The sequence below is a fragment of the Leuciscus leuciscus genome, assembly GCF_965113295.1.
Source record: "Leuciscus leuciscus genome assembly, chromosome: 24".
Lineage (NCBI taxonomy): Eukaryota > Metazoa > Chordata > Actinopteri > Cypriniformes > Leuciscidae > Leuciscus > Leuciscus leuciscus.
Genome location: NC_138723.1, coordinates 9,207,583 through 9,226,357, shown reverse-complemented (window position 1 = coordinate 9,226,357; position 18,775 = coordinate 9,207,583). Strand labels below are relative to the sequence as shown.

General features: G+C 40.8%; 1 protein-coding gene across 3 annotated transcripts in view; it reads left to right on the top strand.

The window, feature by feature from the left end:
• Positions 1-18,775, top strand: part of sh2d3ca (SH2 domain containing 3Ca) — a 56,544-nt gene that overhangs the window by 26,258 nt on the left and 11,511 nt on the right. For all 3 annotated transcript variants that reach the window (XM_082158787.1, XM_082158789.1, XM_082158788.1), the window contains 2 exons: positions 15,368-15,496; positions 18,267-18,694. In XM_082158787.1, coding sequence (XP_082014913.1) covers positions 15,368-15,496; positions 18,267-18,694 — 557 coding nt within the window. The remainder of the gene's footprint in view (positions 1-15,367; positions 15,497-18,266; positions 18,695-18,775) is intronic.

Sequence of the window (18,775 nt, the reverse complement as noted above, 5' to 3'; positions counted from 1 at the left end):
CGACTTGTTGGACTCATAGTCGCTCCATCAGGACTCCAACCTGCCCCTGTATGCATCATTGCATTACCATAGCACCCATCAATTTAGAAGAGACACTACTGTGAATTACCGTCGACAGCAGAGAATTGTGCCATGCTTGGTAACACAGTACAACAGAATAAACATAAAAATGCATTTTATTGTCTGAGATTGAAGTGATACCACCCACCACACAGCAACCAAATCACCCTAAATGACAAATTGATGAGAAGGAAAGATTAGACAGTTAATTGCTGTAAATGAATTCAATTCCATTTCAGCAGCGCCATGTCAAAGTGTGGTGATAACTAAATTGAAATCTTTTAAGCTTCTTTAGACTGTTGTGTTGTCTGGATTGGATTAGTTATAGACTTGTGTAGAACATGTAATCTCCAGTTTTGCATTGTATGTTAAATTGAATTAACCCAGTTTTACTGGTAATGCGTGAGGCAGGGACTCTATATATAGTTATATTCACTGGCACATATTGGTGCAGGTCCTCTATGAGAAGCAGTATGAGGAAGAGAACTGCACGTTTTTGAACGTCCAGAAGAGTGGATTTCTCCTCTGCGATCTGGAAGATCCTGGAAAGAATCACGTTCATATGTCTCTGCAGCAACTACAGAAAAACAATGACATCATGTACAGGGTGGAGAACGAGAGCGAGAGAACAGAGACATTGACATCACAGAGGGATATTGCTGGCTAATACCTAGTGTGTGTGGTACGGTTTCGCACATGTTGAGAAGGGTTAGTGTATGTCCAGTTGGGTTGACTAAGTGGCACCAAACACACACGCAAGCAGTCTGGTGTGTGTTTATCTGTGTAAGGGAGCTCCCCAGCACTCTCCATCTTTACTCAGCTCCCCCAATTCCAGGAGGAGTGCATCATCTGCAGTGTCGCCATGGTGACAGCCTCACGCTCCAGGACAACCCCACTCCCGTATCCCAACCCCCATCAGAGACGCACTGATTAGGTTGCTCCAGTCACCATGTGGCTGCGTGTAAATGTGTGTGTAATGAATGTGTGAACACCGTTAAGCCTGCTGGTGCAGACATTAGCGTGTGTGCGCGTGGGTTTGTGCACACCTGAGCTGCATGAACAAAGCCCTGGGCTTTACACTTTCCCATTATAAACTCCCATTAGCACTTCATTCTAGTGTATGTCTGAAGTATCATTATACTGGGACAGTTTAACAGTGTACCGCTACAATGCAACCTTAGCTGTGAGGTCACGGGCCACCCGCCAATAAATGCCCCTCCCCAGCTGCACATGAATGAAAGTGAGATCTCAGCACTCCGCCACCGTTTACGCTGCCAGCCAATGGCACGCTCTGCTGCGGAGCTCTCCGGAAGAGATGACATCATCTCCAGCCAATCGTAGCGTAGCTCAAGGGCTGACTGCTGCAGGCTCAACAATGCGATGAGATATACAGAGAGAGTGTCTCACTGAGGTGAGATAGAGAGAAAGAGGCAGAAATGCAAGGAAGCATGTTGCAATATCCAGATATGATGTTGAAACGACATCAGACGCTTTCTGGGTGCTATCAGGGGCAGATGACAGAAGGGCAGGAGTGTGTGTCTGTGTGTGTGTGTGTGTGTGTGTATGACAGTGATATCTCTCTGTGACCTGCCAGCCGGCATTACGAGGCAGATCTTCTTGTCAATGTGTGTGTATGTGCATCCCTACTGGGACGATACGACTACTTGCCCAGGGGTTGCTGACCACACTGAATGTCTGTATGTTCAATATAGAGGATTGTAACATTCAGTAAACACTTTATAACCTAAGCCATAGCGGATACATTTACATGTGCTTATGTGACAAGGAATAAAAACAGACCTCGCCTTTTTATCGTGCTCTTTCTCTCTCTAGGCCTGAAACATACTCAACGCAAGTATACAAATGCAGATGCGAATGCTTAGACAATGTTTAGTGTGTTGTCCAGTGGTCGTTGATGCTGTTTCTTGGAAACTCTAATTGACATTTAATTGTTTCAATGCTAAAAGTTGCTGTTAGTGTGAATGGTGCTTTAAAGTGTGTTTTGTTGCATTACTTCAGCTTGTAACAAACCTCAGTATTTAGGGTATTTACCTTAACTTTTCAATGCTGTGGAACTAAATGAGTTATTTGGGTAATCCGCTAAGTCCACAAAGTCCACAAATTAGTTAATCTAAAGAGAAAACTGAACACAGAAACAGACAATTTATGACAATGCTAGCTCTAGCATCCATTTTGGCAGTGTTGCAAATTTGTATTTGTGTTGGATTTATTAACATTCTGACACATTTTGTAACACAACAGTGTGTGAAATTGAGCTTGCATTCACACATCCCTTTTCTTTTTCTAAATAATGTAATGATCAGATGTGTCAGCACATCAATAGGTCATCACTATTTGTATAGGAGTTTGTATAATGTGTGTGTAGGGACAGTTTTGACACATCAGTGACAGCTACGCTTCCCTTTGCCCTGATGTCCTTCTGAAGGCTGATGTGTGTGTGTATTGATCAGAGAAAGTGATGAGCATGTGTATGCATCACGTCGTTACTCACTTGATAGTCATCACTGAAAAAGAGATGTGCTGAGGCACACTCTTACACACAGGCTACGATCACACATGCAGTTGAATGTGGCCCAATTATCCTTGAGTTTGGATGATGGTGTGAACAACAGAAATCAATGACATTTGACATTTTCAATTCTAATCTGGGCCACTTGCACTGCAGTGTGTCATCATTGTGAAAAGTTCGGTTGTAATTCGTGTGATTTGACATTTAGAGGAGTACTCCACCTGAACATAATTTCCCTTTATTTTTTGAATCAATAAAACTCACACACTGGCAGTTTTCCCTTATAGTTTTCCTTATGAGCAAATTTAAATATAAAAACAGCATAATTTAGAGTTTATTTATGGAAATAATGTTCCCACTTATGTCGCCACTAATGTTAATATAATGTATATAATGCCTTGTGAAAGTATTCAGACCCTTATTTTCTTTCACATTTTGTTATGACCAGATGCAAAAAAAAAAAAAAAAAATCTATTAAAATGAATAATTACATTTGCTTAAATATTCAGACCCTTATCTGTGGCATTCGAATTTTAGCTCAGCAACTGAATTTTATCCTTTTTTTGCCCCCTTACCCTCAAAATGAATGGATGTGTCAGTGTAACCGAGGCCAGCTAGTAAAGAGGCGCGTATGCGACTGATGCTAGAAACCATGGTTTTTAGGTTCCATGTTAGCGCACCCGCCTCCCATGCCGGAAACGCCAAATCCCGCTCGGAGCGAGGCAAGTATAACGGGAGGGGTTACATTGGTGCCGTGACCCAGATGGGAGTGAGGTTTAGGGGGGTGAGTGTAACGGAGGCCTGCTAGTAAAGAGCTGTGTGGGTAAATCTCACTCCCTTGGCCTCAAGAGGCGAGCTAGCGTCTGACGGTAGAGGCTGCGATCTTTAGCATCCTTGTTAGTGTGCCTGACTCCCATGCCGGAAATGCCTGTTTGAATCCCGCTTGGAGTGGGGCGAGTAGAACCAGAGAGGTTACATCAGTGTTTTGTGTGCCAGGTAGGAAAGTGTTGCATGTCCGGACTAGTGTTTGTTATGGGCCACATTTAAAAGCTAATGTGAGCTACCTCACAATAAAATTGGATTTGAGCAGAATATAAGAATGGGACGATTTTTTGATTGCATAGTTAAACACACACACACACACACACACATCAGCAAAGGTCAGAGAATGATCCGTTAACATTTCCTCAAAGCACAAACACTGCCAGTGCTTGACATATGCATCCTAAAGGCTGTCTGAGCTTTTTCCGCCACTTCCTCTCATCTTTTTCTCCCTCTACCTCTCACTCCGAAGGTCTGAGAGATGGATGGTGGATGTGATGGAAGATGCCTGTGAGGTTACACTCATAAATTCACTTGTATTGACCTTTCAAACCGCCCTTTCACTTTGAGATGGCACAGCGTTCCACTCATGTGAATCCGGAAGCAGCCCATGAGATGAACTCAACAGGATTGAGTTTAGCATGTCAGATTAATTTTGAGTCTGTTGCCAATCAGATGAGTAGATCCGTGTTCATAGCCCTTTTACTTTTATTGTCTAACTGATGCTACCCAGAAGTGCTGCCCAAAGTCTTTTATTGAATTTGGTGTCTTCATAATTTCAGCTGGTATGCCTTCCAGGCTGTGTAATTAATCTACGGCTGACATTTATTGATTAATCAATTGGATGTGTCTTTATATTCCTTTGCCAACTCACCCCTGCTGCAGTTTCTCCTCTGGGGCCGAGCCCAGTGCGGCGTTGTGGGATGTGCGGTTTATTTGAACATAAAACAGTCCATGGCCTCACACTTTTACACTAGTCTAATTCTCACACATACAAATGCTGCTACTTTTCATAGACAGAGATGTTGGATTCGTAACAGTATTTGATGGGATTATATTGATGTGTCCTTAGACCCCACAATCCATCAATGCCTTGACCTTTTGACCCCTCACAGCCTGTAAATTGGCTCCTAATTGGTTGTTCTCTTAGAAAAACAGAAAGCAGAGGTGTCTCCGGATTGCGATTGCGATGGCTCATTGTGACAGTTCATGAATATTAACGCTTGAGTGAGTCAATTTATTTAACAGTAATTTTTTTTTAAAGGGTTGTATGTTGTTATTTTGCCTTTGGAAGTCATTCATTCTCAGCAAGAGATTGAGGTGATTTGAGGTGATTTGAACAGAATCTGCTCAGTTGTGGTTTGACACTATTGATTTGGGTTAGCACATGTTGCTAAGCTTACAATGTGGTGTTCTTTTAATAAAAAATATAGAACACACACATATTGGGTAAAAATATTTGCATTTTTTTATGTGTAACTTGTTCAATACTGCTTTCTTACAGTTTACAATAATTAAAAAGTTGCTCACTCAGCTAGTCCACCATCATATTGTTTGGCAAAGTAGTTTTTCTGGGATTTCCGTATTAGCAAAGAATGTTGCCTTAAAATTTGACTTTTAAGTAGCGATTGAGCCTTCCTTTTGTATCCTGACACACATTTGTCTATAAAGGATTATCAAATTAAAACAGTCAAGGGTGGGGCTTGGTTCTATTGATTGGTTCGAGGCATATCTGAATGTGAACTTGTAGTCATTTGGAAGAATGAGACGGGGTTTAAGTGGACTTAATGATTGGAGAAGTCCAGCATACATCACCAGAGAGAATGAAAATGTTGTTTTGACATTTTATTGAAGGAAAACCAAAACATGGATTTAGACAGATAAAATGCTGTCTATGTAGACAGCTAGGCACTAAGAATTAAAGCAGAGCTATTATGTGTTCACATACACATTAACATTAAGTTACACATTAAGTTACAAATTTCAGCACTTGAAGTTGACCACCACAATCATTATGTATTCTCTGAACATTGTGGTTTTTGCTACTTTTTGTGGGAATTCAAATCTTGAATGAGGCTCCCGCTGTTTCGATGATTTCAGCTTTTTGCACTCACCAAACCACGGCGCTGAGATGCTATTTGGCTAATACGGATGCCGCGAATGTCGTGGCATTTATCTGCAGAGATGTGAGATTTCCAAACCCGTGATGAAAGATAAGTCATGTGTGTTTTCCTGTGGTACTTGCCCCCCTCTATGACACCATATGCCCAAAACCCTCAGAAACACACTTGCTTTGAGCTGCTCCCCTAACACATAGGGACCAAACCACCCGTAGACCCCATATGGCCAGTTTTCTCTTGCTGCCTGTCCCCTCTCTCTCTCTCTCTCTCTCTCTCTCTCTCTCTACCTCTCGTGTGTGAGCCCAGAGGGAAGAGGGTAATCAGGATGTTTCTCCTGCGCCTGTCAGTGTAACAGGCCCGTGTGTCACAGAGCTGCATTATGAACCGGCAGTAGCACACAAAAATACACACAATTTTATGGGCCCAACCACAAACCATGAGATGTGGCCTTGCCTTAAGTTATGATGTCAAGCATGAGCGTTTTTATCAGGGTTAAATAGTATTACCAATGGAGACAGTTGTCATTTCAGGCAGCGTAACCTTTGTTGTAGTTTTATCATTATTTTGCTTTTTACATGCCTATATAGTTTTAGTTTATCATTTATCTTATTTAGAATTTTTGAAACTAGAATCGATTTTTACAGATTTGTGAAAAATTGGGAGAGAAAAAATTATTTTTATGGCTTTCAAAATAAACATTATTCACACTTCATCTTTATAAATGAAGTTCCAAATGTAGGTTCGGGAGGAGCAGTAGGTTTAGTCCTGTCAATCATCTTTACATGCGTATATAAGCAGCAATCATTGCACCATCCCAGCGACAATTCTTCCTGCATCCCTCCACCTCTCCATCTTCACCTCTATTTCTCTCATTCTCCTGATACGTAATAACGCTATTGGGGGGTTGAACTCTGAGTTTTCAGCCTCCATCGAGGACAGCAAGCCAAGTTCGTTTACCATTAAATATTTAGACTGGATGGGCAAGCAAACTCGTAAAACAGTATAAATAGATCGTCATACATGAAAATAGCTACAGCAGTTTTTCCTGTGAATGTGAATCTGTGTAAATGCACTCATGTCGCCTCTCTGCATCTATGTAAACACACTGTATATATTCACAGTTTAGATGTGTCCAAATGGTCTAGATATGGCTAATTTTGCCTGATATAATTGACTCATAATGTCATGAGGGGGCCCAAGTGGAGAGACACACATCCCATACGCCAGTGGATACACCTCCACACACACTGACAGGAAAGGATATAATGAGCGAATCCACTCTTAGACAGGCAATCATATGCAGGGACACTCCATTATCCAGCAAATTCCAGTAATTCCCAGCATTCTTGAGTTGAATTAGAGGCGTGGAAGCTAATTCATAATTGATGCGTAATTATCAATCTCATTTGGAATGATTATTACCTATGCATAGGAAATCATTCGAACCCTGAGGCTTGATAGAACACAGGAAACACTCAGGGTTTATAGCAAAGACTTTAGACGCCATTTACATAGTTTTATATTAAATTTACATTATATTTGTCTCAAATCGTCGTTATACTGACTTGCAATATACATTTGGTTCTACATTCATTTACAGCTGTTTGAATGAAAATTGAAAATCTCCGTGTTCTGAGATGCATGTTTAGGACTGCACATGCGCATTGGCTGGTCCAGCCTGAAAAATTCAGTTTTTTGTCATGATTTGAGCTTTGTTATTATTAGTTTTATTTCTTAGGCTCCACTTTTTACCATTCTTGTGTAAGACTGCCCTTTATTAACTTATTTCCGTTATGTTATGTGCACATCGTGGACACTCTTTGACAAAACAAGAACTAGACCTTGGACACACTGGCACACTTGCACGCAAACGGGAACTCAAGACACGCACAATTTAGTTTGAAACAAAAATTATGAGACAGTTGTTGTCAGATTGTACTGGGGATTTCAAATATGAATGTAGCAAAGTTAAAGGCTCAGGGAAGAAGGAAGCTCGAACATTCAATGTAAAGTCTTAATCTAAAAGTAAAGCCCCTCACAGATGACTGCCGCATATAAACATAATAAAATCACCAACATAAATGTCCCAGGCTTGGACATCTCTCGTCTTGCTCTGTCGTCAATCCTGACCGGTGTGGCGCGCAGGTGACACTCATTAGCATTCGCACCACCGGCTTCGCTCCGTTCCCACGGCTCTCGGCCCCGCCCTGCTTGCCAATAATAAAAATGTAATCGTCAGCTGGGTGAACAGCTTTGAAGAATTTGATGCTTCCCCATTTAAAGAGACAGGAGCTGTACTTGCATGACTGAAATAGTTTCTTGCCTGAAAGGGACTTTGGTCAACAGAAATGCTTGAACTGGAATGTATGTTAGCACACCCAGAATTCCCAGCAACACACCAGAACAGCAGACCAGTGGCTTGACATGTGCAGAGAACTCATGTTGTGGACAGAACAGCTGGCTGATGGGGTGTTGTCCGCATATGTCCACCCAAAATTTCCCCCTCATTTCCCCAAGACACATCGCGCCGCCCTTGAGACGTCCCATCAGAGGGGACCAAGCAGCATTTCCATGACAACGGCACGACCAGGTGTTTGCTCTCTGTGAGTTGAGATCACAGTCTTGGCACATGAGACGTCTCCCCTTTCACACACACGCAGACACCCTGTACTCTCTGTGTGACCCTTGGGTGAGCACAGCAAAACAAAATGCCCCCCGTGGCATGCAGCTGGCTGATCGTGTTTGACAGGAGCGTCTGTGTGTGTGTGTTTGTGTTTTGACGTGGGACTGACTGTATCAAAATGCTAAAGAGCTCCTTCATTTTTAATGGGTCGAGAGGGTTGCCAATAACAGGAACTGCAGGGCGGCTTTGAGATGACCTAATTCCTGCTCTGCTGTGAGCTGAGGTGGTGTTGCTCTCTTAAAAACTCCTGCTACTAACTTTTTAAAGTGCAATACAAGGGTATGTACTGTATGTGCCTCCCTATTGTGTGTATTGCCAATAAAAACTACCATGTTTCTCCAAAGTTATGAAAGAGCAACTTCTGAGTAATTACATTTTCAGACATGTTCCACGGTAATACCTTTAAAAAAAACTTAGTAGTACCTTGGAGTACCATGTAAATACCCCGCTACAGTAATTTGTTATTTCATTTTGATCTTAAGAGTTTGAGTAGACCTCTTTGCGAAGCAGATGGCAGCCATACAGTCTGCTTCAAGACCACAAACTTCACAGTCAAGAGTCATTACACCTAAATTTGTCTGCAAAGCACAAGAGGGAGAAACAAGTGCAAAGACAGAACAAGAGAGAAACAGGAGCGAAAGGGGGAGGCTAGAGAGATTGAGGTTTGATTCCAAGCTGGAGAGACGGCTGAGATTATACAAGAGGTTTAAAATGTCACAATGTACATATTCAGGAGGTCAATAACATTGATTGGATGAATACAGCTCGCAACAAACTGACTCAACATGACCTGATGTAATAACGGCTTGTTCCTCTGTGAAAATGTAATCATATAAATCTGCTCTGGCTGTTTTAAACAAATAATATGGTATCCTTATTCCAGTTAGCGCATTTGTCTTGGCCCTTGCCTGGGGTTTAAAAAGATCGTTACCCAGTGTTAAGCACAGTGTGAAAAGCTGAGTGGAATCTTATATAGGGAATAAAACATTGCTAAACACACTTAGACACACATCAAAACTAGTCAACTAGTCTTAGATCAGAATTCTGTTTTGTTTTAGGGGGTCTGATATCACACTGAGCTTCCAAATCCATTCACGGTCCAGAGCGCATCATTCCATGCATACTGATTTAATAAAATGTTCCAGATTCACTGCCCATGTTGTCTGACCACTAACCCTGTGCTGTGTTTCTTCAAGGAGATTCAGGACATTGACTCAGATAGTCAAAATATGGAGATAAGAACTGTCTTAACTTCTCACACTCTTTATTTCTTTAGCTTCTCTGAGACTGGCTGAATTTAAAGCTATACAGTGAATTTAGAAAAGATTTCGATTATTTTGGTTGAACTTAAAGGTTTCATAAATTGAAAAGTAGAAAATTCTTCCAAGCTTTATTCACCCTAATGTCATTCAAAATATATAATTGTCTTTCTTCCAGAACGTACAGCTTTCTCTTGTCCTTAGAGTGAAAATAGATGGTGTTTTAGACTGTCAAGCTCCAAAAAGGACAAAAAAGCTCCATAAACGTACCAGTCCATACTACTTGTGCATAGTCATTTATATATAATCATTCCGTTAATGACAGAATTTTCATGCTTGGTTGACCTATTCTTTAAGAAATCAGTGTGATATGAACTTTTAGCCTCTTGTATTATAATTAAGGTCATCTTATTGGACAAAGGAGCTGATCTGAGATCAGAAATATTTAAAGCATGTGGATATGGATGTTCATGGTTATCTATTTACATCTCTTAAATATGCACAACATCCGCTTAGTTTTGTTGTTAATAGAGTCGTATGAGATCTAGTACCTCATTTGACCTGCATATGTGCTTGTTAAACACCAGAGAGTGTGTGTGGGTGTGTTTGAAAGAGAGATAGACAGACAGAGAGAGAAAATCTAAGAAACAGAAATCGTTTTAAGATCTAATGTGTTGGGATGTTGGCCAGCGATGACAGAAATGGGGATTTGGTGGAGATTTGGCTGGTGTAAGACAGCAGGGATAGATGAAGGGATAATGCAAAAATGGTTTTCTGGGAGATAAGGGTATGATAGGGGCATTAAGATGGCTTAAGGCGGGATAAAAGGACAACGACACTGCATGGGCAGCAGATGGACAACGTCTTAAAATCGGGACCCCTGGATCAACTGGAGGGAAAGGTCACAGGACTATGTGTGTTTGACTGTGTCTAAAGAGACGGACAAGGCTCTAAACACATCAAAGTAAAAAAAAAAAAGAAGAACATTTGTTATAATAACATTGTCCGAGTACCTAGATATACTCTCAAAGTCTTGAAACCTACTACATACAGATGTGATTGTGCTCAAATACCAAGACTTTACATTGAACATCAAATAGCGGCCCAACATAAAATGTCTTTAAATATTAAAACATTGAAAATAATTTTGACCATGAATTTCATTGAACCAAAAATATGGACATTTATTGGCCACAGAAGGCATTAAGGCTGTTATTAAGCATAAACAATTTACTTGCTATCACTACAATAAACAATTTACTTTTTTTACTGCAAAATTTCCACCTCACCATGACCTCACCCATTTTTGGGTGAACTGTCGTCATGTTTGTAGCTAGCTACCTAAATAGTAATTCCACATTTGAAGGTACCTCTATCGCCCCCCTTGAGTACGGAGGTGTGTTACCACCACAGTTACCATAAGAATGCATATTATGTACAAAGGAGCAACTTGCTTGCATTCACATCTACTTTTGTGCATTTCCATAGAGTATTTTATGATCTAAATCATATTCCACGTCAGTGTGGCAGGTGATTTTAACACCAGCTGTCCTGTTATCTCTCAAAGCATTGGGTCATTGCTCAGCTGGGCCGACTGGATTAGCTCTACCCCAGAGAGCAGACTCAATGGCAGACGCTGACCTGTGAATCTTTATCTGCTATATCTGCGGTTCGTGTCAGCCTAATGGTTTTTTTGCGTCTATGGCGTTCCTTTCACCCAGAGGGGCAGCTGCACTCAATCACACACGATCTAAGTGATTGCAAAGGTTCTTCTGATTGGTGGAAATAGAATTAGGTGGGTGGGGGTCTGGTTAGATAGAACGCTTTGATTGGTGGAAGAAGAGGATGGGGGTGCTGAGTGAAATTGGTGATGAATCATGGCTGGATGTTATTCATGACAAGCCATGGGGGTCTGAAGATAAACACTTCTGAGTGAGTTGGAGTTTGTGCATGAATTTACCCAAAGATTTTCAGTCAAATGTGTCCCACAAGATGGAAAAGGAGGCCAAATTCACAAATCAACTAAAATCTCTGTTTGCTGTTCGGTTTTACTCAAAATAACAGAGCAGACCGTGATCCAGAACCCTTGAGGCTCTGATGTCAACCTTGCCTAAAAGGTTTCCAAGCATAAGAATTCATGGTGCATTGTAATAAAGATATTGTTTCTAAAGAGTGAGCATCACTGACCTCCCATTGTAGATGCCAGATTTATTTATGAAGGATTGAAGTACAGTTCGCTCGATATATCATGCTATCTTGAGATTTTAGGTCAGAGGTATTCAATTAAAGTTTCAGGAGGTCCAGTCTCCACATTTCCCTCTTTGCAAACATGGCTTTTATGCCTATTAAATAAAATGAGCAGCGTGCATTATTGTGCATTAAGTTGGCAACATTAGTACTTTGTAAAAAAAGAAATAATCAATCCTAAACAGACAAAGCAGTCTCTCCGAAACTACACAGGGTTAGACATGAAAGTGTGCATTTGATACCTTCAGTCGTCATTTCTAATGGGTAAATACTTCTGTATCTACTTCTATGAGAAATGATTTGTGGTCTAGATTGGGACCTGAATCTGGACCATGTTGGGCTACAACCCATGTTTTCTGGTTTATTTGTCCATTGGAAAATGTGGAAAAGCATATTTTGGACATCCAGGTATCCCCCAACACAACACATTTACTGGACTGGACTGCTGGAAAGTGTAGATTTGATATCCCAAAAAAAGTTTGCCGTCAGTTTTGTCTCTTTGCATCATGTTCCAGGAAGTATAATTGTTTTGTTTTCCCACAATGCATTGCCCTCTTGCTTTGTAAAATCCTTGAGGTGTGTGTGTATGTGGTGCAGGATAGGGCCGACTCACACAATAGGAGGTTTCCATGACGACCAGAGCTTCAGTGTTGGGGGGGTGATCAGCATCGGTCCTATAACCCCCTTTCTATCTCTCTTTCTATCTCCTCTGTATCTTGAATTTCTTTCTGTCCCTGTGCCTCTGTAGAGGTTACATTGTGCATGTGTGTGTGTGTGTGTGCATGTGGTCAGGTCATTTCCCCCAGCATGCGCTTCATTAGACTGCCAGAAGTGCTTTCTCTGTGGAAGAAAGAGGGCAGTGAGAAAGACATTTTGGCCCTCCAGGAGCAGCTCTAAGTGGGGCAAGGGGACATGAAACAGCGCAGGTGTCTCTCTGGAGTCTTCAGACATCAGTGTTTGAAAGCAGAAATCAGCTTGATCTCATTCAATCTCCCTTCAGGCTCTTTAATGAGTGAATCTCTGCAGAAACGACAATACCTGCATGCTAAAGCTTCTTCAGAACTCCTGTCTCCTTTCTCTTCTGATCTCATTTAGTCTCATCTCTTCTTTTCGTTTGTCACAATGCCTTGCTTTTTCTTTCTCTTGCTTGGTCTCATCTCATCTTGTCTCATATTGTCTCATCTCACCTCACCTCACATCTTCTCACACCTTTTTTCTTGTTTTGCCAGGTGTCATCTCTTCTTGGCTTGTCTCGTCTCTTCTTTGGTCTCATCTCACCACAACTTTCTTTCATTTCTCATCTTGCGATAATAGTCTTGGCCTAATCTTCTCATCTCCTCTCACCTTTTTTCATCTCTCCTTATGTAATCTCACATTGCCTTATCTCGTCTCAGCTCATCTCTTATCCTCTCATCATCTCATCTCACCTCTTCTTTTTATGTCCTGCCTTGCTTGCATGTCTTCATTCGTATCTTGCCTTGTTTTGTCTCGCTCTTGTCTCATCATACCTCACTTTGTCTTGTCTTTGCTCATCTAGTTCATTCTCTTTTCATCTTGTCTCATCTCTTCTTGTCTTGGTTCATCTCTTTCTTTTCCATCTTGCCTTGTCTTTTCTCATCTAGTCTCTGCTTTTCTCATCTCATCTTGCTCATATCATGTCTTCATTTTACATATTGCCTTACCTTGTTTTGTCTAGCTTTTATCTTACCTCACTTTGTCTTCTCTTGTCTTTTCTCTTTTATCATAATCTTCTCATCTGGTCTCTCCTCTTCTTTCGTTCTTGCCTTGTCTCATCTTGTCTCATCTCTCATCATCTCATCTCACCTCTTCTTTTTATTTATTTCCTTGCTTTGTGTCTTTCCTTTGCCTTGCTTGCTCTCTTACATTTACATTTACATTTATTCATTTAGCTGACGCTTTTATCCAAAGCGACTTACAATTGCTATATATGGTCGCACGCCTCTGGAGCAACTAGGGGTTAAGTGTCTTGCTCAGGGACACATTGGTGTCTCACAGTGGATTCGAACCCGGGTCTCTCACACCAAAGGCATGTGTCTTATCCATTGTGCCACCACCACCCTCTTCTCATCTTGTCTCCCCTCACCTCCCCTCTTCTTTTTCTTGCCTCATCTCATCTTATTTCTTCTCTTTTATCCCTTTTCCTTCTGTTAGTCTCACGTCACCTTTTCGTATTTTGTCTTGCCTTGTTTTGTCTTGCTCTTGTCTCATCTCACCTCACTTCTTCTCGTCTTGTCTTTTCTGATCTTGTCTCTTCTCATCTTGTCTCATCTCTCCTTTCATGTCTCGATTTACCTAATCTTTTTGTATCTTGCCTTGTTTTGTCTCGCACTTGTCTCACATCACCTCACTTCGTCTCGTCTCATCTCGTCTTTTCTTGTCTCATCTCATTTTGTCTCATCTCTTCATTTCTTGTCTCGATTCATCTCTTCTTTTTGTATATTGTCTTGTCTTGCTGCTTTTCTCGGCTCATCTCTTTTTTTCTTGCCTTGTCTCATCTTGTCTCACCTAAATATTCTCTCAGAAACACAATATGTGCAAAACTTTATGTAAACAACTGAGCTCATTCCTTGAATAAACACTAATAAAGTTGGAGGAAAGAATTTCAGAAAATTGGAAAAGGGTCTCCTGTGAAAGGCACCTCTCATAAGACAATATGAACTCCTCATATCAGCTTAGCCCTGTTATCACTTGCAACACTGGGTTTTCCCCTTGGACCTAAATCAAGAATATATGAGACAGAATATCGTACCTTGTGGCCATCTTCAAGCAGCAAAAGACAATTACAGACGCCTATATGAGATTACAGTGAGCTCTGGTTGGACCCAGGTGGAAGATTTGGCCCCTGGAGGCAGAGACAAAAGCAATAAGTCCCTACACTTGACCTTGCCTCACTATCTTTATACACTTTACACACACATGCACACACAACAGCTTAAATGACAGTGGGATTGCTGAAATCTAGCATCTTTTCCTGTTCCCGTGTGTAAAAGACGGTCAAAGAGGGAAAGGAAGCAGATGTTTAATCAGTTTACCTCTGATCGAGAGAGGAAGAGACCATTAGAGTGATTGTGACAAAATTGATCCCACATCTCCCATATTCACAGCCTTGCGGAGGCATTTGAGCCCTGTTAGCGCCCTTAGCTTTGTCCGTTGTCTTTTTTATTGACCTCATTACAATGCTGCCCGTGTTTGAATTAGTTTTCCTGTGTCGCAGAGGGTCGAGACCTTCGCCTTGAACTGTCACACACATAGATTACGCTTTATTTCTCCGCTGTCTAAACAGACACACTTGGGACAGTACTGTTCTTTGGGGCGAGACAATGAAGCCTCATCTTGCAGTGTGTATTTGTATGCTTTTATTTGTTTTCTAGCAGTGGGGTTAGATGTTACATAAATTATAAAGAAGAAATATGTGCAATGAGGCTCTATGTGACTCAAATTACTTTTTAATCTCTCATATGGATTGATATGTCAGTTTGATAAGTGAGGCAATAAACCTTACAATTCTTGTTCAAGAAAGTTTTGTTTTTATTCTAAATGATCAATAGTTTGCTTTATTACATGTTTGTGTGTTGATGATGTAGGTCAGTGTGACTTATGTGCTGGTTTTGTGTGTTTTTCACAGTTCTCCAAGGAGAAGTACCTGCTGGAGTCGCCCCCGGAGAAGCTCAGGAAGGAGCTGGAGGAGGAACTCAAACTCAGTAGCAGTGACATGAGGAGCCACGGCTGGTACCATGGCCATATTCCACGAGAGGTGCGTCTGTGGGTCAAGTTTTGCTATGCTATGGTACAATGGTTCACTTTCTCAAGCGGACAGGATTTTGACTAAACGGCATAAGGTCTGGTCCAGTTTGCAACCTATTCTAGCCTAGTACCTCCCACTTTAAATTAAATAATATCCTGGCCTCCTGGGGGTTAATAAATGCCTTCTGAAGTAAAGCGATGGGTTGAAGAAAAATATCAATGTTTAAAACATTATAAACTATAATCACTTTTGGTATACTACTAAAAAACTAAAACGTTTTTTGGTATATCCAAATATTTTTCTCAGGCAAAAATATAATTTTCTCAGGCAGACCATTCAAAGTTAAAAGCTGTCCTTGAAAGTTGTGTGCTGCTAGCCAATCAGATTTGAGCTGCTGATTTCAGTCAGTGTTTGTGTGCAATATGCATTACATGTTCTGTGAATGGACTGTGGGCAGTCTATGGCTATGCTTCCCAAAATCCCAATCTGTTCTCGGAGCAATGTTTTGAAAGTGCCAGTGTTTACACTCTTCGGGGAAGCCGCCTACAAATGACTTATAGTTGTCTCTGCATGTTAAGCTGGAATGGAAGACAGTATTTAAACTTCAAAAAGATTACACACTTCAACTTTGAGAACAATGGACGTCAATGGGAAGTCCCCACCATGATATAAAAACCAGTGTGCAACTGTGCATGCAACTGGAGAAGTTGGTAAATTAAAACTTTTGTTAGCCTTTTTAGAGTGTTTTCTGAGCGCCTTTTGTATATTTTATTTGGGGTTTTCAGTTGGTGTGTGTGTGTGTGTGTGTGTGTGTGTGTGTGTGTGTGTGTGTGTGTGTGTGTGTGTGTGTGTGTGTGTGTGTGTGTGTGTGTGTGTGTGTGTGTGTGTGTGTGTGTGTGTGTGTGTGTGTGTGTGTGTGTGTGTGTGTGTGTGTGTGTGTGTGTGTGAGTGAGAGAGAGAGAGAGAGTATGTTTGTGTCCTTTTTTGCACCATAGAGGCGACAAACTGCAGCCCACACTGAGTCTACTATGAGAGCAGCCATCTGGGCATTAACATAATGTATTCCTGCTCAAGCTGAAGTAAAGACAAACTCCAGCCCTCTCTATTAAAACTATAGCTAGTCACCATGGCGATACGCCCCCATGCTGCACTTCTGACCTCACCAAATGTACTGTTGCGCCCTCTGCTGGAGCAGAGGCACTCATCACATAAAGACTCGGTGGCATTTCATCAACTTTATTAAGCTATTTCTGTTGATTCAGTTGCCAACAGAGTGTAGTAAAAAATATGTTACCAACAAAAAAAAAGATCAAGAATGCTGTTGATTACCATAGAAATTATTTATTTATTTAATTTCATTATTTAATTTAATTTCATTTAATTTACTGTTTTTTATTTAAAAGAAAAATTGCTACATTTTCACTGGAATTTTCTGGGAGAAATTCCATCCATCAATCCATCCATCAATCCATCCATCCATCCATCCATCCATTCATTCATTCATTCATTCATTGAACATTTCCAGAATGTATAGTCCAACAGTCCGTCATCTCATTTGGGATTCAAGAGAAAATTTGGAATTCAAAATCAAATTTAGTAAATAGAAAAAAAAAAAAAGGATTCTAATAATTTAAAACAAGGAAACGTGACGTAAACTCACAAATAAATATATATTATAAATATGGTAGGGGAGCGCGGGGCACAACGTAACACGGGGCTAGTTGTAACACACTTGTTTTAAATACTTCCACACATGCTAGCATGACGAAACTTGGTGTATTTACTAGTTGCCATATTTACACTATTATAGAGAAAAAATTGCACCAAATAAAATAAAAATTTGGAAGATATCCATAGACATTATTAAACCATAGCAAAAGTAAATTTCTTACTTAAGTAAATTTTTCATCTAAATTTTTTTGTGTTTATTTAAACTTAGACAAATCTGATATTATTTTAATCTCCAATATGTTATTTAACAGTTGAGATAGTTATTTAATGCTTCGCTAACTAGCAGAAGACACTAGCAGGGTTTAAATCCCAGTTGTGCAGGTGGGGCATGTTGTCACACTGCGTTACAATGTGCCCCTATTAGAAATATGCTATTATATTCTATACTTTTATTAATTCTATTGAGAAAACATGAGAAAAGGGTGAATAAAGACTGAGAGTCAATGTTCAGAAATTACAAATTATTTATTTGTTTTGAACTATGTTGTATAGCTGTGTTTTCCTGTGTTCGTAGTCGAAACTCAAAAATGAGTTTATATTTAATTATTAAAAAATGCCATTATTTTATATGAAAAAGTTAATAATTGTATTTTATTTAGAAAATATTTTAGTTTGTCTTGTTCTTTTATTTTTATTAGATCAGATAACATTTTAAGCTGTCATATGGTCATGTTACAATGTGCCCCTCACATGTTACAATGTACCCCACCTATGGGGCATGTTGTCACATTTCACTTCCATTCTTTCTGGTTATATCAAGAAAAAAGTATATACTGTATTAATAAAACAAAACCACATAATCGTACCAGACATGTGGGAAATTAATGTGGGAAAAAATAAATACTATGAACCATAAGTAGATTTACACAAACTGAGAAAGTCAAAATGCGTTACTTTGTGCCCTGCTCTCCCCTAGTCTCCCCTAATTGGCCTAGCAGTTATCTTAAGTCCTTATTTTGAGCTGTGGTGCTCATGTGGGAAATGTGGGTTTGAGTCCAGCTCACAACATTTCTATTAATAAACCCTCTTGTTTTATTTGTGTCAACAGGCTTCAGAAACGTTGGTTCTACGTAGCGGCGACTTCCTCGTACGGGACTCCCTGTCGACCGTGGGTGACTTTGTGCTCACGTGTCGCTGGCAGCAGGAAGTGATCCACTGTCGGATCAGCAAAGTCCTGATCAAAAGCGGACAAACCAAAATCCAGTACATGCTGGAGCATGAGAGCTTCGACTCTGTTCCCACACTGGTCAGGCACCATGCTGGCACGGGTCGCCCCGTGTGCCCGCGCACCGGAGCCCAACTGCTGTGTCCGGTCAACCGAACGCTGCCGCTGAGGTACCTGGAGGCGACGTTTGCCTTAGCTGGTGGGAGACCAGGATCTGCACATTCACCATTGGCCCAGAGGGGGGCGCACATCAAGAGGCGCAGTGTTACTATGAACGATGGATTGACCACAGAGAAGATCATTCCTCACAGGTAGACCTTCACCATCATCGTCTTCGCAACTAGTATGTGGCTAACTCATAGTGCCTTGTTTTGTTTTGGACCATATTCATT